The sequence below is a fragment of the Physeter macrocephalus genome, chromosome 19 (assembly GCF_002837175.3).
Source record: "Physeter macrocephalus isolate SW-GA chromosome 19, ASM283717v5, whole genome shotgun sequence".
In the NCBI taxonomy this organism is placed as follows: domain Eukaryota; kingdom Metazoa; phylum Chordata; class Mammalia; order Artiodactyla; family Physeteridae; genus Physeter; species Physeter macrocephalus.
The window spans coordinates 5636100-5654368 of record NC_041232.1 but is presented as its reverse complement, the minus strand read 5'-3'; the positions used below and the strand labels follow the sequence as shown (position 1 = coordinate 5654368).

General features: G+C 44.4%; 1 protein-coding gene across 3 annotated transcripts in view; it reads right to left on the bottom strand.

The window, feature by feature from the left end:
* Positions 1–4482: 4482 nt before the first annotated feature.
* Positions 4483–18269, bottom strand: part of CHEK2 (checkpoint kinase 2) — a 48567-nt gene continuing 34780 nt past the window's right edge. For all 3 annotated transcript variants that reach the window (XM_007103018.4, XM_007103019.4, XM_055080626.1), the window contains 8 exons: positions 18091–18152; positions 16458–16557; positions 14920–15006; positions 13971–14134; positions 13629–13744; positions 12518–12603; positions 5780–5860; positions 4483–4970 (listed from right to left, as the gene is read on the bottom strand). In XM_007103018.4, coding sequence (XP_007103080.1) covers positions 4881–4970; positions 5780–5860; positions 12518–12603; positions 13629–13744; positions 13971–14134; positions 14920–15006; positions 16458–16557; positions 18091–18152 — 786 coding nt within the window. In that variant the 3' untranslated portion in view covers positions 4483–4880. The remainder of the gene's footprint in view (positions 4971–5779; positions 5861–12517; positions 12604–13628; positions 13745–13970; positions 14135–14919; positions 15007–16457; positions 16558–18090; positions 18153–18269) is intronic.

The window sequence follows — 18269 nt, the reverse complement described above, 5'->3', positions numbered from 1 at the left end:
GCCGTTCTGGGCTGGGCGCCGCCGCCTGCCGCACTGTGGACGACGCCGGACCAGACCCCTCGGCACTGCCCCTTTTGCTTCACCTACTTGGGCTTAAGGAGATGGTCCAAGCCAAGAGGGAATTATCCCAAGAAGTCCCGGGGGAAGACGCCGCTAAGGTGATGAGAGCCCCATCGCGAAGGTGTGTGAGCACGTGCACGAGCCTAAGTACCACAGTTCATGTCCATGTCCCTTGGAAAGCCGGACTCAATGGAGAATCCGAGTTCGAGTCCCGCATCTCCACTCACCTTTGCCTGATTAAGGTCAGGTCTCCAGGAGCCTGTTTCTCCTTAATCGGGAACGTCCAGCAAGTTAGGAGGACTTGAAATAATCCAGATAAAATGTCAACACCGCACCTAGTGTTCACCAAATGGTAATCCGGTGACAAGACCTCTTAAGTAATTTTGTTTTATGGTCAAAAACCAAGGGCCCTTGAAAAGGGAAATTTCGGTTCAAGTCTTGCCTCCGGTTCTTGCAAACTGGGAAACCTTCAAAAGGTCACTTGACAGACCCAGAGAGCCTTGATCTCTAAATCTGCAAAGGGAGGAGCGGCAGTAATACCTCACAGGGTTGAGGTGAGCTTTGCGATGAGGCACACACCTCTCTGAGCACAATGCCTGGCACACATCAAGCTATCCAAGCTTCAGTGGTATAATTCCAGCCCTGTCTTCCAAGACTCCTAAAGTTTAGTGAAGGGCGCTCTGATCCCAAACCCTGTGGTATAATTAGCTGGGAGGGGGTTCGCTCAACCTTGGGGCTGGAGGGACTTAGTTCCCACATCTTCACTTTCCATTCTCTGCCCCAAACCTCTCTGGAAACCCTAAAGTTGGCACTAAAACAACAGCAGAGAATGTTTTCACTTGTAAAAAAAAGAAAAAGAGGAAGAAGAGTGCCTGAGGGTCTCCTGGAGTTTGTAAGTGGTTGAATTTATTAGTCTGGCCTTTTCCAGACACAAGTGACCAAAAATTTTTAAAACAAAAAAAAATTTTTTCAATTTAAAAAACTCAACCTGGAGTAAAACAATTAAGGGAATAATTGAAAAGTCCTGGGTGTTACCTCACTTAAGGCATAGCTGGATCCAGGTGCTCAAGGATAACCTCAGTGTTTCTACAGTCTCTCAGCTCTGCTTCCCTCCGTGATGACTTCATTCTCAAGCAGTTCTCTCCAGTGTCCTGGGCAGCTCCTAACTCACACCTACCATGGTAGGGTGAATAATGGCTTCCGAAAATGTTCTCATCCTAATTCCCCAGAATTTATGAAAATGTAATTTTACATATTCATAGCAGGAGCTGTTTCCCAGTAGTTCCAGCCAAAGTCTTGGGTTTTCTTTCACTGGACCCATTTGGGTCACGTGACCTGCCTGAGCCAATCACAGCAAGATTGGCAAGATCTGACGATATGGAGCCCCTCTAGGAAGGGGGTGGGGTCAACCCTGCCAGAAGGACCTCGGGTTGGGGCAAGTGGGAGGAGGGATTCCCCTCCCCCAGAAAAAATAGGGTTGCAATTACCATAAGAGGTATCAAGTTCAGGACAGACACAAAGTACAGCTGTCTACTGCACCATCATCAAGGCACTGGAGGTCCACCACCAAGCAACATGCCTGTTCTTCAGAAGGGACTGGCAGTTACTTCAGTCACTGGGTGGTACCCCTCCACCTCTGCTCCCACCACCCACCCCAGACCTGGCATCTCCCAAATCTGCTTTGTCAAAGGCATCTCAGTTATCCACCCATCTTGTGTGAACCCAAAAAAGGTAAACAGGTGATGTTACTTCCTTGTTCAAGAACTTTCTATGGCTCCCTCTGGCTATGTATCTGACCCTCCCACCTTTAATGATAGAAGCCAACGCTGACAGATCCCCTACCAGGCACTGTAAATGAAACTTCCACCACTGAATCCTCAGAAATGCCATATTAAGATGGTACCTTACTGCACCCATTTTACAGATAAGGAAATAAAAGCTCAGCAATTAGAGGTAACTTGTCCAAAGCCAAAGGTCAGGAAGTTCAGAGAGCTCAGATTAGCACAATATTGCTCCCACTACTGATGTTGCCATCCCAGCACCATTTGCTCACATTTCAAAATCCTGTGCCCACCTCCAGCTGGGTGGGTAGTGAGGAGCTCTACCAGAGGAGCCGCCTCTAGGGACCCCTTTGTCTTCTATAGCATGCGGGGCGGGGGGTGGGGAGGCAGACACCTAGGTACCATCTCCCCCTCCCTCTATGACTTCATGGGATAGGGAGAAAGAATTCCCCAAAAAGAAAACCAGAGTATAAGGTTAAGAAGAGGAAGTGGATGCTGGGTGTCCCCAGATTGGCAGCTGATGTCTCCCCATTAGTAATGAGTGTATTAGTTTCTTCTGGCTGCTGTAACAAATTACCACAAATTGCGTGGCTTAAAATAACAAACATTCTCTTAACTTTTGTAGGTCAGAAATCTGAAATCAGTTTCACCTGGCTAAAGTCAAGGTGTAAAGTAAAAGGACTGGTTCCTTCAGGAGGCTCCAATGGGAGAATCCATTTCCTTGCTTTTTGTCTGTCAGCTTCTAGTGGCTGCCTGTAGTGGCTTGTGGCCTCTTCCTCTGTTTTGAAAGAGCACCACTCCATCTCTTCTGACTGACTCTTCCTGTGTCCCTCTTAAAAGGAACATTGTGATAACACTGGGCCTACCTTGATAAAAGAGGATGGTCTTCCCATCTTAAGATCCTTCACTTAATCACATCTGCAAAGTCTCTTTTGCCATGTAAAGGCACGTATTTATAAATTCTGGGGATTAGGATAAGAACATCTTTGGAGGCCATTATTCATCCTACCATGGTAGGTATAATCAGAGAGCTAATACAAAGTGCTCTGGAAACAGAGAAGGGCTCGCTGACTACCCCAAGAGGGAAAGATGCCCTAAGAAACCACAGCCTTCACATTAAATATTCAAATGAGCTAAAATCCATCTAACTTGGCAATCTCAGCCTCATTCCTTTAAATAGGCAAACCACCTAAATCCCCATCTAGCCCTCAGCAACAGGCCAGCCAAGCCTCAGAATGCTTGCACACCCTTCTAATTTCCATTGCCAACCACCACCCTCATTGCCTGGGGCAACAGCTGTCTGCCCCTCACCCTCCCCTGGCTGGCTCACCAGTGGCATCTGAACCAAGACACTCAACTCATGGCATAGTCAGCAAGCTACAATGTGGCCTAGCATCAGTCAGCCAAAGTTACAAAAGAAGCAAAATCAGTGGGTCAGAAAGAGACAAGAAGAGCCAGCCATTAGAACTGCCTGGGCTCCTGATGGCTCCCAGGCCCAGCCCTCTGTAAGGCTGAAACAGGTCCCCTTTTCCATGTAATTTGAATGGGCCTCTGTTCCTTGTCACCAAGATGTCCCAGCTTCCACAGATCATGGCGTTGTACCCATTCATCATGATTGAACATACTGGCATTCAAGATTTAGAAATCAGTCTCATGTGAGTTTTGTCAGTGTGAGTCAACATCCCTGAGTCTGACTGAATAAGCGATGGAGATGAGGAACATGACTTTGAGTCAGAAAGCCCTGGGTTGGGTCCCAGCTCTGCCACTTCCTAGCTGTGTGACACTGGGTAAGTCACCTTAGTCCTTCAGCCTGGGTTCCTCACCTATAACATAAAGGTGATCAGAGGACCTAGCCCATAGAATCACTAGACAAGACCAACCTAGGGAGGCGCTTTACACAGGGCCTCCTTGGTCATCATTGGGTCAACATGACATGCCCACATGCCTTAGTTACATTTCCAAAATCGAAACAGCTCTGAAACTGGAGAGTCCTCCATAACTCTCGTGGCAGAAAAGATGGACCTGAAGTGACATGAAGCTATTTACAGTTTTCTCTATTCCTCTTCCTGTGAATATTTGCTGCAGAAATATTAAAGTGTTTGGTTATAGGATTCAGTGGGGTATTACATATAAACACAGTTGATGTGCCTGGTCCTCTTCCTAAAATCAGGAAATTTTTGAATTTCACTACTTATCTGGCTCTGTGGTTTCAGGGATGATGAGGGTGAGAATGGGACTCTAAAACTGGCCCATGGGGGAATTCCCTGGCAGTCCAGTGGTTAGGACTCCACACTTCCACTGCAGGGGGTACGGGTTCGATCCCTGGTCAGGGAACTAAGATCCCGAAAGCCACATGGCCAAAAAAATAAAAATGAAAAATAAAATTAAAAAAAATTAAAGTTAAAAAAGATAAAAAACTGGCCCATAGTAGATGCACCAAGGTACCGACCATCTTGTAAGGACTCTGGCCAGTCTCGACAAACCCCACCCTGACTCACTGTGCCCCGTCCCCTGCAACTTTAGAATTTGTATGCAGCTCACCCAGGGATACATCCTAAGAAACCTGCCTGGTTACAGCCAAGGTAGAGGCACCAGAGGAAAGGCACACAACTTCAAATATGCACACACTAAAGGCGTGTAATTAAGAGCTGATCAACAAGCAAAAGCACAAAGCCCAGGTTCCATTACGTTTTGAATTGTCTATCAATGATTGTAGAAAAGCAACCGTTCCCATAATGAAAATACAAGCTATGCAAAACAGATTTAAAGAACACGGCAGGGCTTCCCTGGTGGCGCAGTGGTTGCGAGTCCGCCTGCCGATGCAGGTTCGTGCCCCGGTCCGGGAGGATCCCACATGCCGCGGAGCAGCTGGGCCCGTGAGCCATGGCCGCTGAGCCTGCGCGTCCGGAGCCTGTGCTCCGCAACGGGAGAGGCCACAGCAGTGAGAGGCCCGCGTACAGCAAAAAAAAGAAAAAAAAAAAGAAAAGAACATGGCAGCAGGGTTCAAGAAAGTACATTTCTTTCATGGTCAACCGGTGTTCATGAGACAGCAGCACACACAGCCAGGCGCTTTGTGGGGTCGGCATCCTCTGCTTCCCCTTCGAGAAGCCGCTTTCGACTTGTAGAAGGCTGAAAGTAAAGGAAAAGGGAGAGATGTTCAAAGAAAACCTCTGGCTTGGTTACAATTTATCCAAGTTTCCCTATATACTTCCAGTAAACTTGGAGCCTTTCATGTGAAACTTCTAGGACCAAGAATACTGGTTGTCCTCATTGACTCTGAATCCCCACCACACCCCTCCCAAACTCAGACACCCTTATCGGACTGACATTTCTCTCCCTTGGGGCTTCAACCACTCAATGATGTCTATTCAAAGTAAGCAGCATAACCATCCTCCTCTTGGTTGTCTTCTAAATTAGGAAATGTAAAGGGACCACAATACCTCTCCCAGGGAGCCTCAAGTCTTGCTCTTTTGTGGGAAGACAATCTTTTTTGTGTCTTTGTTTCCCCATTTATAAAATTGCAAGGGAGCAGTAGGAAGAGGAGAAGGCAGGACAGGAATGAACAGATATTAACTGATACCTACTAAGAACTTTAGAGGAATAAGATTATAATCAGAAATCATGAACCACTCCCCCAAATTTTAAATTTTTCAACAAATTTAAATCTGAGCCTCTAATAAGTCTTCCAATCTTACCTTAACAGGAGCCTTCCCGAATGATAACCCCTAGCTGTGCTTCTCTAATGCATTAAACATACTTCATTATTAAATCTTCTACAGGTGCCAGAGCAGATCAAGCTGAAACAAAGTATCTACTACATTATTCCTTACCAAAAAAATGTTATGCAATCACTGCTAAAGAGACTATTCAAACTCCTTATCCTCCACTCACTGGCTCTTTAAACTTAGCCTACATTTAATGACCATGATCCAGAATACCTGGGCGGGAACCTGGGGCAGAGTCATCGACTTTTCTTCTTCAAAAAGCAAATTCTTAAATTTTCTCTTCATGTCCTCGTCCTGTGAAGAAATGAAAAACATAAGTAGGCTGTGAATGAGGGAAAGAAAGCTCCTGAAAGGCAGGGCTAGGATGCCCCCGGAAACAGGTAAGTAGGCTAAGATGGGGATGAATGTGGAGAAAAGGGAAAAGTCTAATCAGCAGTCGGTGTTCAGTCAACACTGGCTGAACCAAACCTATATGCTTAAGAGCTCCGGGTGAATGTCTACTACTACTAGACTGACTACAACATAATGAGCAACTGTCACCTTTCCATTATATAACTATGTAACAAAAGGATTGGTTCACTAAAATATACTTATGGAATTACATCATTTCATCTGTGAAAAGGGAGCAAAGAAATAGTTGCTTATCCAAACCTGTCATATAAATTTATTTTCATTATATGATCCTTGAAAATCTGTGGCAGAAAATGCGTTACACTATGTCACAAAGCCCCATCAAACTATTTCAAATGGTTTCAAGTGGTTTGACTAGTGTTAAGGTAGGAGAGAATTATTAGATAAGACTTTGTAAACTGAAAGGTGATATACAAATAATAAAAATAGAAGTAATTATTATCAATAGAATATAGCTGAAATATGATAAAATCTTCTGAAAGAGCATTTTCTTGGTTTTCACTATATTTCAATTTCATTAGCAAATAAATTTTATTTTGCAAAAAAAAAAAAAAAGAGCTCCAGGTGGGTCAGAGAGAACCATAGACCTTAGTAGTCAATCTTTCAGAGCCAGCATCCCAGATCCTGAGAGATGGCGATCAGGAGGTCAGAGGCTGGGGTTGGCTCCATGCTGCTCCCCAGATCTTTTCAGGAGGTCCCCCCTCCCAAAGCCAACAATGAGACCAGTTACTGGGGCCACCCTAACAAAGCAACCCTGCACCCTAGGAAAATTCACCCAGCAAGCACTGCACAAGTTGCCAGAAGGACTTCAAGCCCACAACATCCCAGAGCTAGTGAGAAAAAAAAAGTGAACAGGTGTTTCTTGCTGCTGGAGAGGGAAATGAGGGGTGGGGCAGGGTACACAGAAAACTCCTGCCCACCTCCATGGATAATCACTTCTGCAGGGCTCACTTCTGCATCTCGGAGCCCTGAGAGGTGACAGCCCTCCCTACCTTCAGAAAGGTGAAACACCCATGACTAGGACTGTGGGCTTTGGGGCCAGCTGAAAGCTGAGCTCAGCCACTCACAAGTAGCACATGCAGAATACAGACCCAGAGCAGCCCACTTCCAAATCCCCATGTACTTTTCCATCCAACCCCCGCTCCATGCCTCCCACTATGCCAAGTGCACCACGGTGGGTACAGAGAAAGGACCTAAGAGTGAAGGCCTTCAATATTCAGCAATTTGATGGATATAGAAAAATTAGTGCTCAAGGATGAATTCACCTGTTCTACATCTAGTAGCTAGAACCTGCTTCCATCACACTGTTTATTGCATCATTCAGTGTAGCTCCCCACTACCCAAGTGCCAAGTTCATCTGGATTCCACTCCACACTGTCCTCTAGGATCTCACTTCTCAGCAAGGCCACTCTCAAAGGTCCATCCTTTATTTCCTCCTACACCTGCTTACAGCCTCCACTAGGAATGCCCTCTGTGCCTCCCTGCCCACCCACCTCACCCACCTTCCTCATTCACTCAGTGAACAGTTGAGGACCCTTAGATGCCAGGCACTGTAATAAGCACAGGGGCCTCCATATCAGAGGGACTCAATCAATGTTGAAAATGCTATTCCCCCGTTGCTGTGGCAACTGAATTGTGATTGTTATGGCTGAACTGTGTGAGTTATGACTGAATTGTGCCCCCCCGGACCTCATTTATATGTTGAAGCCCAACCCCCAGAATTGTGACTGTATTTGGAGACAGGGCCTTCAAACAGATAATTAAGTTAAAATGAGGCTCTTAGCTTAAATATAAGACATGACACCATAAAACTCCTAGAAGAGAATATAGGCAAAACATTCTCTGACAAAAATCGTACCATTGTTTTCTTAGGTCAGTCTCCCAAGGCAATAGAAATAAAAGCAAAAATAAACAAACGGGACCTTATCAAACTTACAAGCTTTTGTACAGCAAAGGAAACCACAAACAAAACCAAAGGACAACCTACAGACTGGGAGAAAATACTTGCAAATGATTCGAGCAACAGGGCTTAATTTCCAAAATATATAAACAGCTCATACAGCTCAATAACAAAAAAAAATCAAACAACCCAATCAAACAATGGGCAGAAGACCTAAATAGACATTTCTCCAAAGAAGACATACAGATGGCCAAGAAGCACATGAAAAGATGCTCAACATCGCTAATTATTAGGGAGATGCAAATCAAAATTACAATGAGGTACCACTTGACACTGGTCAAAATGGCCATCGTTAAAAATTCTACAAACTAAAAATGCTGGAGAGGATTTGGAGAAAAGGGAACCCTCCTACACTGTTGGTAGTAATGTAAATTGGCGCAGCCACTATGGAAAAACAGTTTGCGGGTTCCTCAAAAAACTAAAAATAGTTGCCATATAGTCCAGCAATCTCACTCCTGGGCATATATCTGGACAAAACTATAATTCAAAAAGATACATGCACCTGTATATTCATAGCAGCACTATTTACAATAGCCAAACAACCTAAATGTCCATCGACAGATGAATGGATAAAGATGTGGTGCATATATACAATGGAATACTACTCAGCCATAAAAAAGAATGAAATGATGCTATTTGCAGCAACATGGATGGACCTAGAGATTATAGTATGATATCACTTATACGTGGACTCTAAAATATAACACGGGCTTCCCTGGTGGCGCAGTGGTTGAGAGTCCGCCTGCCGATGCAGGGGACACGGGTTCATACCCCGGTCCGGGAAGATCCCACGTGCCACAGAGCGGCTAGTCCCGTGAGCCATGGCTGCTAAGCCTGAGCCACCAAAGCCTGTGGTCCGCAACGGGAGAGGCCACAACAGTGAGAGGCCAGCGTACCACAAAAAAAAATAAAAAATAAAAAATAATACAAATGAACTTATCTATGAAACAGAAACAGACTCACAGACATGAAGAACAGACTCGTGGTTGCCAAGGGGGAGTAGGGGTGGGAGAGGGATGGACTGGGAGTTTGGGATTAGCAGATGTAAACTATTATATGGAGAATGGATAAACAACAAGGTCCTACTGTATAGCACAGGGAACCATATTCAATATCCTGTGATAAACCATAATGGAAAATAATATGAAAAAGAATGTATACATATATATAACTGAATCACTTTGCTGTACAGCAGAAATTAACACATTTTTAAAAATATTTATTTATTTACTTTTGGCTGCATTGGGTCTTTGTTGCTGTGCACAGGCTTTCTCTAGTTGCAGCGAGCGGGAGCTACTCTTCGTTGTGGGTGGGCTTCTCATTGCGGTGGCTTCTGACGGAGCACGGGCTCTAGGCGCACGGGCTTCAGCAGTTGTGGCTCACGGGCTCAGTAGTTGTGGCTCACAGGCTCTAGAGCGCAGGCTCAGTAGTTGTGGTGCACAGGCTTAGTTGCTCCGTGGCATGTGGGATCTTCCCGGACCAGGGCTCAAACCCATGTCCCCTGCATTGGCAGGTGGATTCTTAACCACTGTGCCACCAGGGAAGCCCAACACAACACTGTAAATCAACCATACTTAAATATAAAAAATTTTTTGTTTAAATTGGGCTCTTAGGGTGGGGCCCTAATCCATCATGGCTGATGTCCTCATAAGAAAAGAACACACCAGGAATGTGAGCACACAGAGAAAAGACCAAGTGAAGACACAGAGAGAAGGCAGCCACCTGCAGGGCAAGGAAAGAGGCCTCAGGAGAAACCAAACCTCTGCTGGCACTTTGAAATTGGATTTCCAGACTCCAGAATTGTGAGAAAATAAATTTCTATTGTTTAAACCACCCAGTCAGTGGTACTCTGTTATGGCAGCCTGAGCAAAGTAATACTGCTATGTCATCCCCAGGCCACCCTGCCCTTAGACAGTCCCCACACCGTGTGAACTTGTGGGTACCGGAAGCCCTGTGGGCAGTCCTCATCCTGGGGATCCTCCATACTCTGTGCCTACCCCTATTACCACATGTATCTCACTGCTCTGTAGTCAGGGTTGGCCGCCACCTGGACTGTGTATCCACAGTGCCTAACAGTGCTTGACACATGAGTTCCTTACCTGTCCTCTGAAAGCGTGAATGAATGCATGAAGAAATGAAACCATGCAGCCAAACAGAAATGACCACAAGCCTATTTAAGCCTGTATTTAAAACAAGTCATCAGTTGGGAATTCTCTGGCGGTAAAGTGGTTAGGACTCGGTGCTTTCACTGCTGGGACCCGGATTCAGTCCCTGGTTGGGGAACTAAGTTCCCACAAGCCACGGCACGGCCAAAAATGAAAATAAAAAGAGTCATCAGTAAGCAGTAATCTGAAAAAGGAGATTATTACATACCACAGATAGAATGTGTACCTGTAAATACCCTTCCTTTGAGATGTCTACAATCTATTCAAAAATACGACATTGTAATATGCCTCCAAGTTAAGCAGGAAAAAATCCTCTATTTCAAGAAGTAAACATGGATTTCCGTGATGGCGGAATGGTTAGGAATCCGCCTGCCAGTGCAGGGGACATGGGTGCATGCCCTTGTCCGGGAAGATCCCACATGCCACGGAGCAACTAAGCCCGGGCACCACAGCTACTAAGCCTGCACTCTAGAGCCCGCGAGCCACAACTACTGAGCCAGCATGCCACAACTACTGAAGCCCGCGTGCCTAGAGCCCATGCTCCGCGACAAGAGAAGCCACCGCAATGAGAAGCCCTCGCACCGCAACGAAGAGTAGCCCCCTCTCGCCGTAGCTAGAGAAAACCCACGCACAGCAACGAAGACTCAACGCAGCCAAAAATAAATAAATAAACAAACAAATTTTGTTTTTTTTTTAAAAAGAAGTGAACATGAGGTCAAAGGTGGATATAAGGGATGCTCCCAAAATTGGACACTGTGAATAACAAAAAAGAGATCAGAACTCACATTCCAAACAGTCCAGTGCCAGACCCATAAAACCATTTAGTTTCCTCAAAAACACTGAATTTTCCCAAAATGAAACCTAAACTGTCACCAGCAGGTGATTTATGTGGGCATTGGCATCCTCGTCCTCACTGAATGTTCACTCCACCTTCTGTTGCAAAAATAAAATGTGGACAAAAGCGTATTCAAGTGAGACCCCTGTGGCAGGGTTGAATTTCACCTTTTCCTTAGTTGTTAACAATTTTGAGACAAAAAGTACAAGAAAAATAGGCTATGCTTGTTTGTACATTTTGGGCAGATGTAAACCCTGTTCCCAGGCCTAACTGGCAAGCTCTGTTTTCTTCAAGACTAACACAGCTCCTCTACCTCCATATCTGGTCCCCAAGAGTTTCCCTATTAAGGCACATGAAAAGAGCCAAGAGGAATGTTTTTCTTTTTCATCAAAATTAAGTCCCCACATGCAAAGTCACCCTTTATTTCCAAATTTCTTTTCTCCAGGGTCCTGCAGTTTCAAATCTGTGTGGTCTATTAAGTGCTAAATCATCTGACAGATTTTTTTCTGGAGGGACTGCTGTTTCCAGGGCAACATCCCAAACACATATATCTACTTATTGTTTCTTGTAAGGATTTCTTGTTCCCAACCTGAGCTGGCCTGAGCAGAACTGTTCGGTATGGAGGGTTGGAAGAGAGAAAGAACAAGGACAGTCTTCCCAGAGCCCCAGAAGCACAGTGCTGAGACTAGATGGCCCAAGGAGTTCCTGGACTAGAAATTCCCACAGTACGTGAGCCTCCAGCTCAAGCAACCTGGTTAAGTTCCCCCATCCCCACAGGAAAGAGAGACCAAATGAAAGTTAACAGAAAGGCATATGGCTGTGCTAAAAGGAACTCCACTTAACAGAAGACCTGGCATCCATCAAAAAGCCTGCCCAAGGCCGTAGTGAATTCTAAAACCAAAGACTAGCTCACCAAAGCCACTAAGGACTTCCAACCCTGGCAGCTCAAATGAGATCAGTGCATAATCTAATGGCAGCCACAACCCCCAGCAGGGACACAGAGGAAATGCAGACTTGAAAGGCACAGGTGACAATCTGCTAACGGCATGCTTACTCACCATGAACGAGAAGTGGGACCCCTCATGCCCGATCACTTAGGCTTAAGAAATAGCCAGATTCTCCCCCAGCGAGGCTGCTCCCCTCCTCCCAGCCCTGCTTCCCTCATCTAAGGTTGAAGATGGCTGGAACACAGCCCATCCCACCCATCTGGGGTACGGTGTTTGAGGGAAGAGAAGGACATAGCTAGGGTGGAAGTTTGGAGTTAGAACAATCTCTCAAAGGAACACAATGGAACACAACTGAACCGCAGACTCAGGGAAGCCAAGTGGAACCAGGACAGGCCATAAAGTGAGCTTGTCTATCCAAGTCAAGTTGTAAAGGTTGCACACAAACACGAGACACACCCACACTCAGAACCATATACAAACATACACATACCCCCACACCTAAACCTCAGTCTTTAAAAATTGCATTAAACAGACCCAACAAAGCAAACGTATGTTTTCATCCTCTTCCCCATCTCTCAGGCAGTTCAGGGCTGCCCGGGTATTTTAGGCTGGCAGACACTGCCCCATACACACCTGAAGCCACGGGTGTCTTAAAGCTTCTTCTGTCGTAAAACGTGCCTTTGGATCCACTATCAACAACTTCTTGACGAGGTCCAGAGCTAAAGCAGTAAGATAATTTGGCAAATCACAGTGAGAAGGATAAAGACATTAAATCAACAAAATTAGAGTGTGCCAGAATCACAGGCCAACATCCAGAAAGAGGAGAGAGAGGCTGAGGTCATTGTGATTAGTAGGCACGGTAGGCAGGGCCCCCTAATGCTCCCCACTCTGTATTTGTCCACGTGCTCTAGAACACCAGGAACGACCATGATGCTCCCCAACACTCCCTGCTCAGACATCACAACCTCTTAGCTCTCCGTCCCTACTCTCCTTGCTGGACTCAAGTTCAAACTAATTAAAGCTGAACTTCCCCCAGTTCTAAAACTCAGGATGTTCAGCCAACTCTCTCCAAGACCCACAGAGTGATGGTGAGAGTTCCTCGGCCAGCGAGAGCTCGCTCCTTGAAATCCCAGGCTTGGCAGAAACAAAGCTTGACAGCCAGCAACAAGTGGAGGCTGGCTGTATATTGCAATATTATTCCTTAGACACTGTGACACTTAGCACAACCATCTGTGGTACATTGTTTTAGTTTTCTACTTTTTCTTTTGAGAATTACAAAGTTACCCTTTTAAATTCTAAAATACAAAGTAATTACATTTAGCTCTTGCTGTGCTTACTAATTCAAAGGAGACCTTGTAACTAAAAAGTTACCCATTATTTTCCACACTTAAATAGATACCAGGCACAGTGAGCATATTATACTTAACCCTCACAAAACCCCTTGAGGTAGGGGTTTATTGTGCCCCTTTTACAAATAAACAAAATGGAGACCCAGAGATGTTAAGTAACTTGCCTAAGGTCACACAGCTAGGAAGTAGAAGACCCGGGACACAAGCCTACATCAGCCTGGCTCTGGAGCCCAAGTTCCTAATAATTTCCTTTGCCTCTCAAATGGTGCAAAACTAACAACAGAAAATAAGAACAGGATTGACAGGAGAAAACATCACAGAATTTGAAAAGAAATTCCCACCACGGCACACACATTTTAGCAAACCACAAATTCTTAACCCTTTCGTATCCATACCCTTCTCTGAGACCTCTGCCCAGACTTCAGGAATGAAGTTGTATTTTCCACTGGTGATCTGATCCTTCAGTGACACGTGAGTCTTATGCTCAGAGAAAGGTGGATACCCACTAAGGCTTAATATTGGTAGAGAGAGAAAGGAAAAGAAATCAAGTTGCATTCTCAGTGGCATTCATGGATATATCGATTTCTTTTTCAGCATCATGAAAAATTAGGTGTTGCTTTAAATCGATGGTCAAAAAAAGTAACCTAAATTAAACACAAGCTCTCGACCTGGACACATTTCTGATTTCACCTAAATACCTCCAACCAGAGTCTGAAAAGATGAAAACGTTTTCTTACCAAATGAAAAGAATAACTCCTAAACTCCAGCAGTCCACAGCACGGTTATATCCAGCAGTCCCAAAAGAATTAAGAACCTCAGGAGCCAGGTAAGTGGGGGTACCACATAAGGTTCTCATCAGAGAGGTCTCCCCCAAAATCTTGGACTGCCCAAAATCAGTAATCTAAAGTAAGGACAAAAGGGAATCACTTTTAATGACATCATAAAATAAAGAGTAACATAGTCTGCCAGTCCCAAAAGACATGCACATTAAAACAGTTCCTATCCTACCGGTTCATGCTGCAATTAATCTGGAATCTACACATTGATGTTTTGGTAAGGTAATTTTAAACTCTGCAAGTTATTTAATTTTGCTTAAATGAAAATTCCTGAGCCAAGGAACTTTAAGGCCCAGGTTCTCTCAACTTAGATCTGGGTTTTCTGTAACCTTACAAAAGGCTTATAACCCTAAACAGACACTCTAGAATTCTAATTAGTTATTCCTGGTTCTCCTTAGAACCCAGTTTCTCAACCTTGGCTGCAAACTGGAATACCCAAGGAGCCTGGGGAAAATATTAACACCTGGGTGCCACCTACAGCGATTCTGAGGCATAGCCTTGGTGTCATGGTTTTTTGTGTTTTTTTTTTTAAATCAACAGAGGATTCTAAAATGAAGCCAGGCTTGGGAAGTACTGTTTTAAACAGAGGAAGACAGGGGATGTGTTTCTCCCATCTAGACCCCTACTTCCTCCCTCTGAAGATGAAAGTGGCTTATACACAAAGGAGCTCAATAAATGCTCATTACATCTGGATTGGAGCAATACCACCTGATCTCTAAAAGAATTGCTAAGAGTGGGAAGGTCAAGTTCTCTACCTTTTTATGCTCCCACTTTTTACTTGATGAATTTAAAAACAGTTTCTGAACAGAAATCTACTGGAGTGGCCACATATAGAACATACATTTCTTACCTTTATAAGGCAGTCCTCTTTTTGAGATGAGAGTAGAACATTCTCTGGCTTTAAGTCTCGATGTATAATGCCATTTTCGTGCAGGTACTGCATAGAAAGACAGGCATGACCCTTAGATATATGGAGTAGTATGTGAGTAGAGAGACACACACATACACACACACACACACATTTTACAACTGGATGAAACTGTAAGCCATGTCACTCACAACCATATTCCCCCAAATCATAGAAAACCACTGGATAAATGGATTAGTGTTTACAAATTTGTTTGCAAGAAACTCTTTTAAAAAGTAGAAAAATGAAAAAGGCAACTTGTGACAGTAGACATTTTACTTCACTCTTCAAGATAATAACTATCCCTTCACATTGGCAGAAATAGATGTCAATTTCAATAATAAAAATGTAAATGGGTGATATAAAATATTATGAGACCATCTTAAACTATAAAAATTCCACCAAAATAGTATATTTGGTTATTCCATCCCTGAGAATATTTTTAAAGGGACTCTGTAAAGTACACATGTGTAGATTATCTGTTTGAACACCCAGAGTTAACATATTCCTTGATGCAAAGATTAGTCTTTGAAAACTATGGCTGAAATAGAATGGTGATATTTCTTTGTGTGTTCATTTTTATATACTAAGTCATATTTCTTTAGGAAAAAAAGTTTCCCACATCCACTGATCTGCACTCAATTCATCTTAATATTCTTGGTATAATATAAGGTTGGGAACAAACCATTAAGAAAGTAAAGCACTGGTTAGGTATTTATGGGCTTCAATTTTCTCTGGATATCCCTCTGGCCTAGAGGAAAAATCCTCCAAGACACCTCCACCCGGAAAGGGATCTGGTGAAGCCCCCAGCGTTGGCACCCAGGTAGACCAGCCCCTGGAAAATCTCCCTCAATCCTCACCCAATGCAAGAGCTGCTCCCAATCACTGCGTCTCTTGCACACAGTAGGTTCTCAAGGGAAGAGGCCTTGGCAGGGAATCGCCACAACCAAATCCGGGTTGAGAAAGGGTGATGTTCTCTGAAGCATACAGGGTGCCATCAGCTGTTCCTCCACCCAACACTTGCCCCGAATATTGAAGAGAAGGCAGAGCATGTGCCTGCCCACGTGCCTGCTACAGTTAACAAGATGCTACATGTGCAAGAAACCCCTAGCACTGTGCCACGGGGGTGTGATCTGTCCTCATACCTGCTCAGCTTCCCTCTTGAGAGGTAAGGGGGATTTCTGCAAGGATCAGGCAGCAGTAGAGATCCCCTCCCCCAGAAATACCTCCAAGCTAAAGAGAGGCCATGTGGGACTGTGTTTATTTCTTTAACTTCCTTTTTTTTACTCTCTTAAGCCTCACAGCAAGAGCTTTCTCATCTGAGTCAAAGGGGTGGGATGTTTTTGCCAAGAATGGAACAACCCACACACATACTCCGTTCTCTGGGTTTTTATCCCTGGTCCCTCATCTTCTGCCTAACTGGGAGAGTATAACACTTAAAAGAAAAGTACACTGTCAAAAGCAGCAAGGGCTTCTCTTACCTGAACAGCCAGAAGCATCTGGTAAAAATAGAGTTTGCATGTAGCTTCTTTCAGGCGCTTATTTCCCACCACCCTATCAAACAGCTCTCCTCCTTCCATCCTGAAACACACAGGCAAAGCAGGGGGTTCATTCCTGGAGGGAAACTCACTTGGAGGGAAGAGAATAACAAAAACAAAGCAAACTCATTAAGACAGGCAAAGTGTTCATTCACTCTTGACTCCCATTTGTAAAGGCAGTGAGGTAATAAGCCTCCTCCACAACAAAGATGTGCCCATTGGAAACTAAGGAACAAGGAAAGATGGAGGAAGAGCACGGTGAGAATTGGAGATGCTTGGGGAGCTTATAAAAAATCTGATGCAGTAGATCAGAGGTGGGACCCAGGAGTTTGCATTTTTATTGTGCACCCCAGGTGGTTCTGAGATTGGTGTAGAGGAGAAAGCAGGAACCTATAATCTGACAACTGGGGTCTGAACCCCAGCTCCACCACTTCCCAGCTGTGGGACTTTGGGCAAGTTACACAACCTCTCTGAGCTTGTTTCTACCTCCCCAAAAAATGGGGATAAAATCCCACCTACCTTGATGGCTGTTGTAAAAATTAAGAGATAACTGATGTAGGTAAAGCACCTGGCACACTGGAGATGCTTGGCAAGATTATTCAATCCCTCTGCAATGCAGTTCTCATTTCTGTAAAGTGGACCTAAAAATAGTTAACTCACCAATAACTTGTAAGTAATCTGGATGACAGGAAAATTAAATGAGTCAATCCCTGTGATGTGCTTAGAGCAGGACTTGGCTCATATTAAGTGCTTAATTAGTATGTTACTGTTATTGTATTATTATTACTATTACTATTATTATTAAAATGTTTTAACTAGATCCAGTCAAAGAACAATCTCCTATTTCATAGCAACAGATATTCCCTTAAGTACAAGGGCCATCCAGTCTCTCCTAGCGCTATGACTGGGGCTGCTGTTTACTCTATAATCTTAATGGTCAGCCAGCATAGCCACTGATTCCCACTCAGGATAAAGCCTTGTCTGTCTGCCATGACAGCCACTCCCAGAAACACTGCACATTTATGCAGAACGAGCATCAAAACAGGCCTCTTCCAGGAATGAGACAGGAAATTATTTTAATCACACCAAATAAACCTGCAAGAAAACCAGCACCTGAAAGATACTCAGGTGTCACCATGCAACCTGGTACTGTGATCCCAAGCACCAAGGGCCACCCAGGCCGGTTATTTCCGAGTAATAATATGCACCTGTGTTTGAGCACCTAGTGTGCCAGGTGCTCTGCTGGGGGCTTTCCAGCCCTCATAGCATTTGAACCTTATGCATCTGTGCCTGGGGGTATCATTATTACCCCAATTTAACACAGGGAATACGAGACTCAGAGAGGTGAAGTAAACTAACCCATGGGTAGACAGTCAGTCACCAGCAGAGTAAGATTCAAACACAGGCCTCAGATCCACATGCCTTTGGACACACTAGAGGGATTTTAGAATTGATACTAACCCCCCACCACATACATACATTGAAGGTCCCCAGGATGGATAAATGCAAGCCAGCATTAGGCTCTTTGGTGGCTTATAAACGTTTAAATGGAAACAAAAAAAAGTTTACTACTCACAATTCCAAAACAATATAATAATCTTCAGCATCAAAAAAGTCTTTAATCTTGATGATACAAGGCTAAAAGGGGAAAAAAGAGAAAAAGTAGTGAGAAGCTCCCCAAGAGGAAAACCACCAGAGCAGAACTCAGGACATCCACCCAAGGGGTCAAGGAGGCCCAGACCAGGCCTCTGGCCC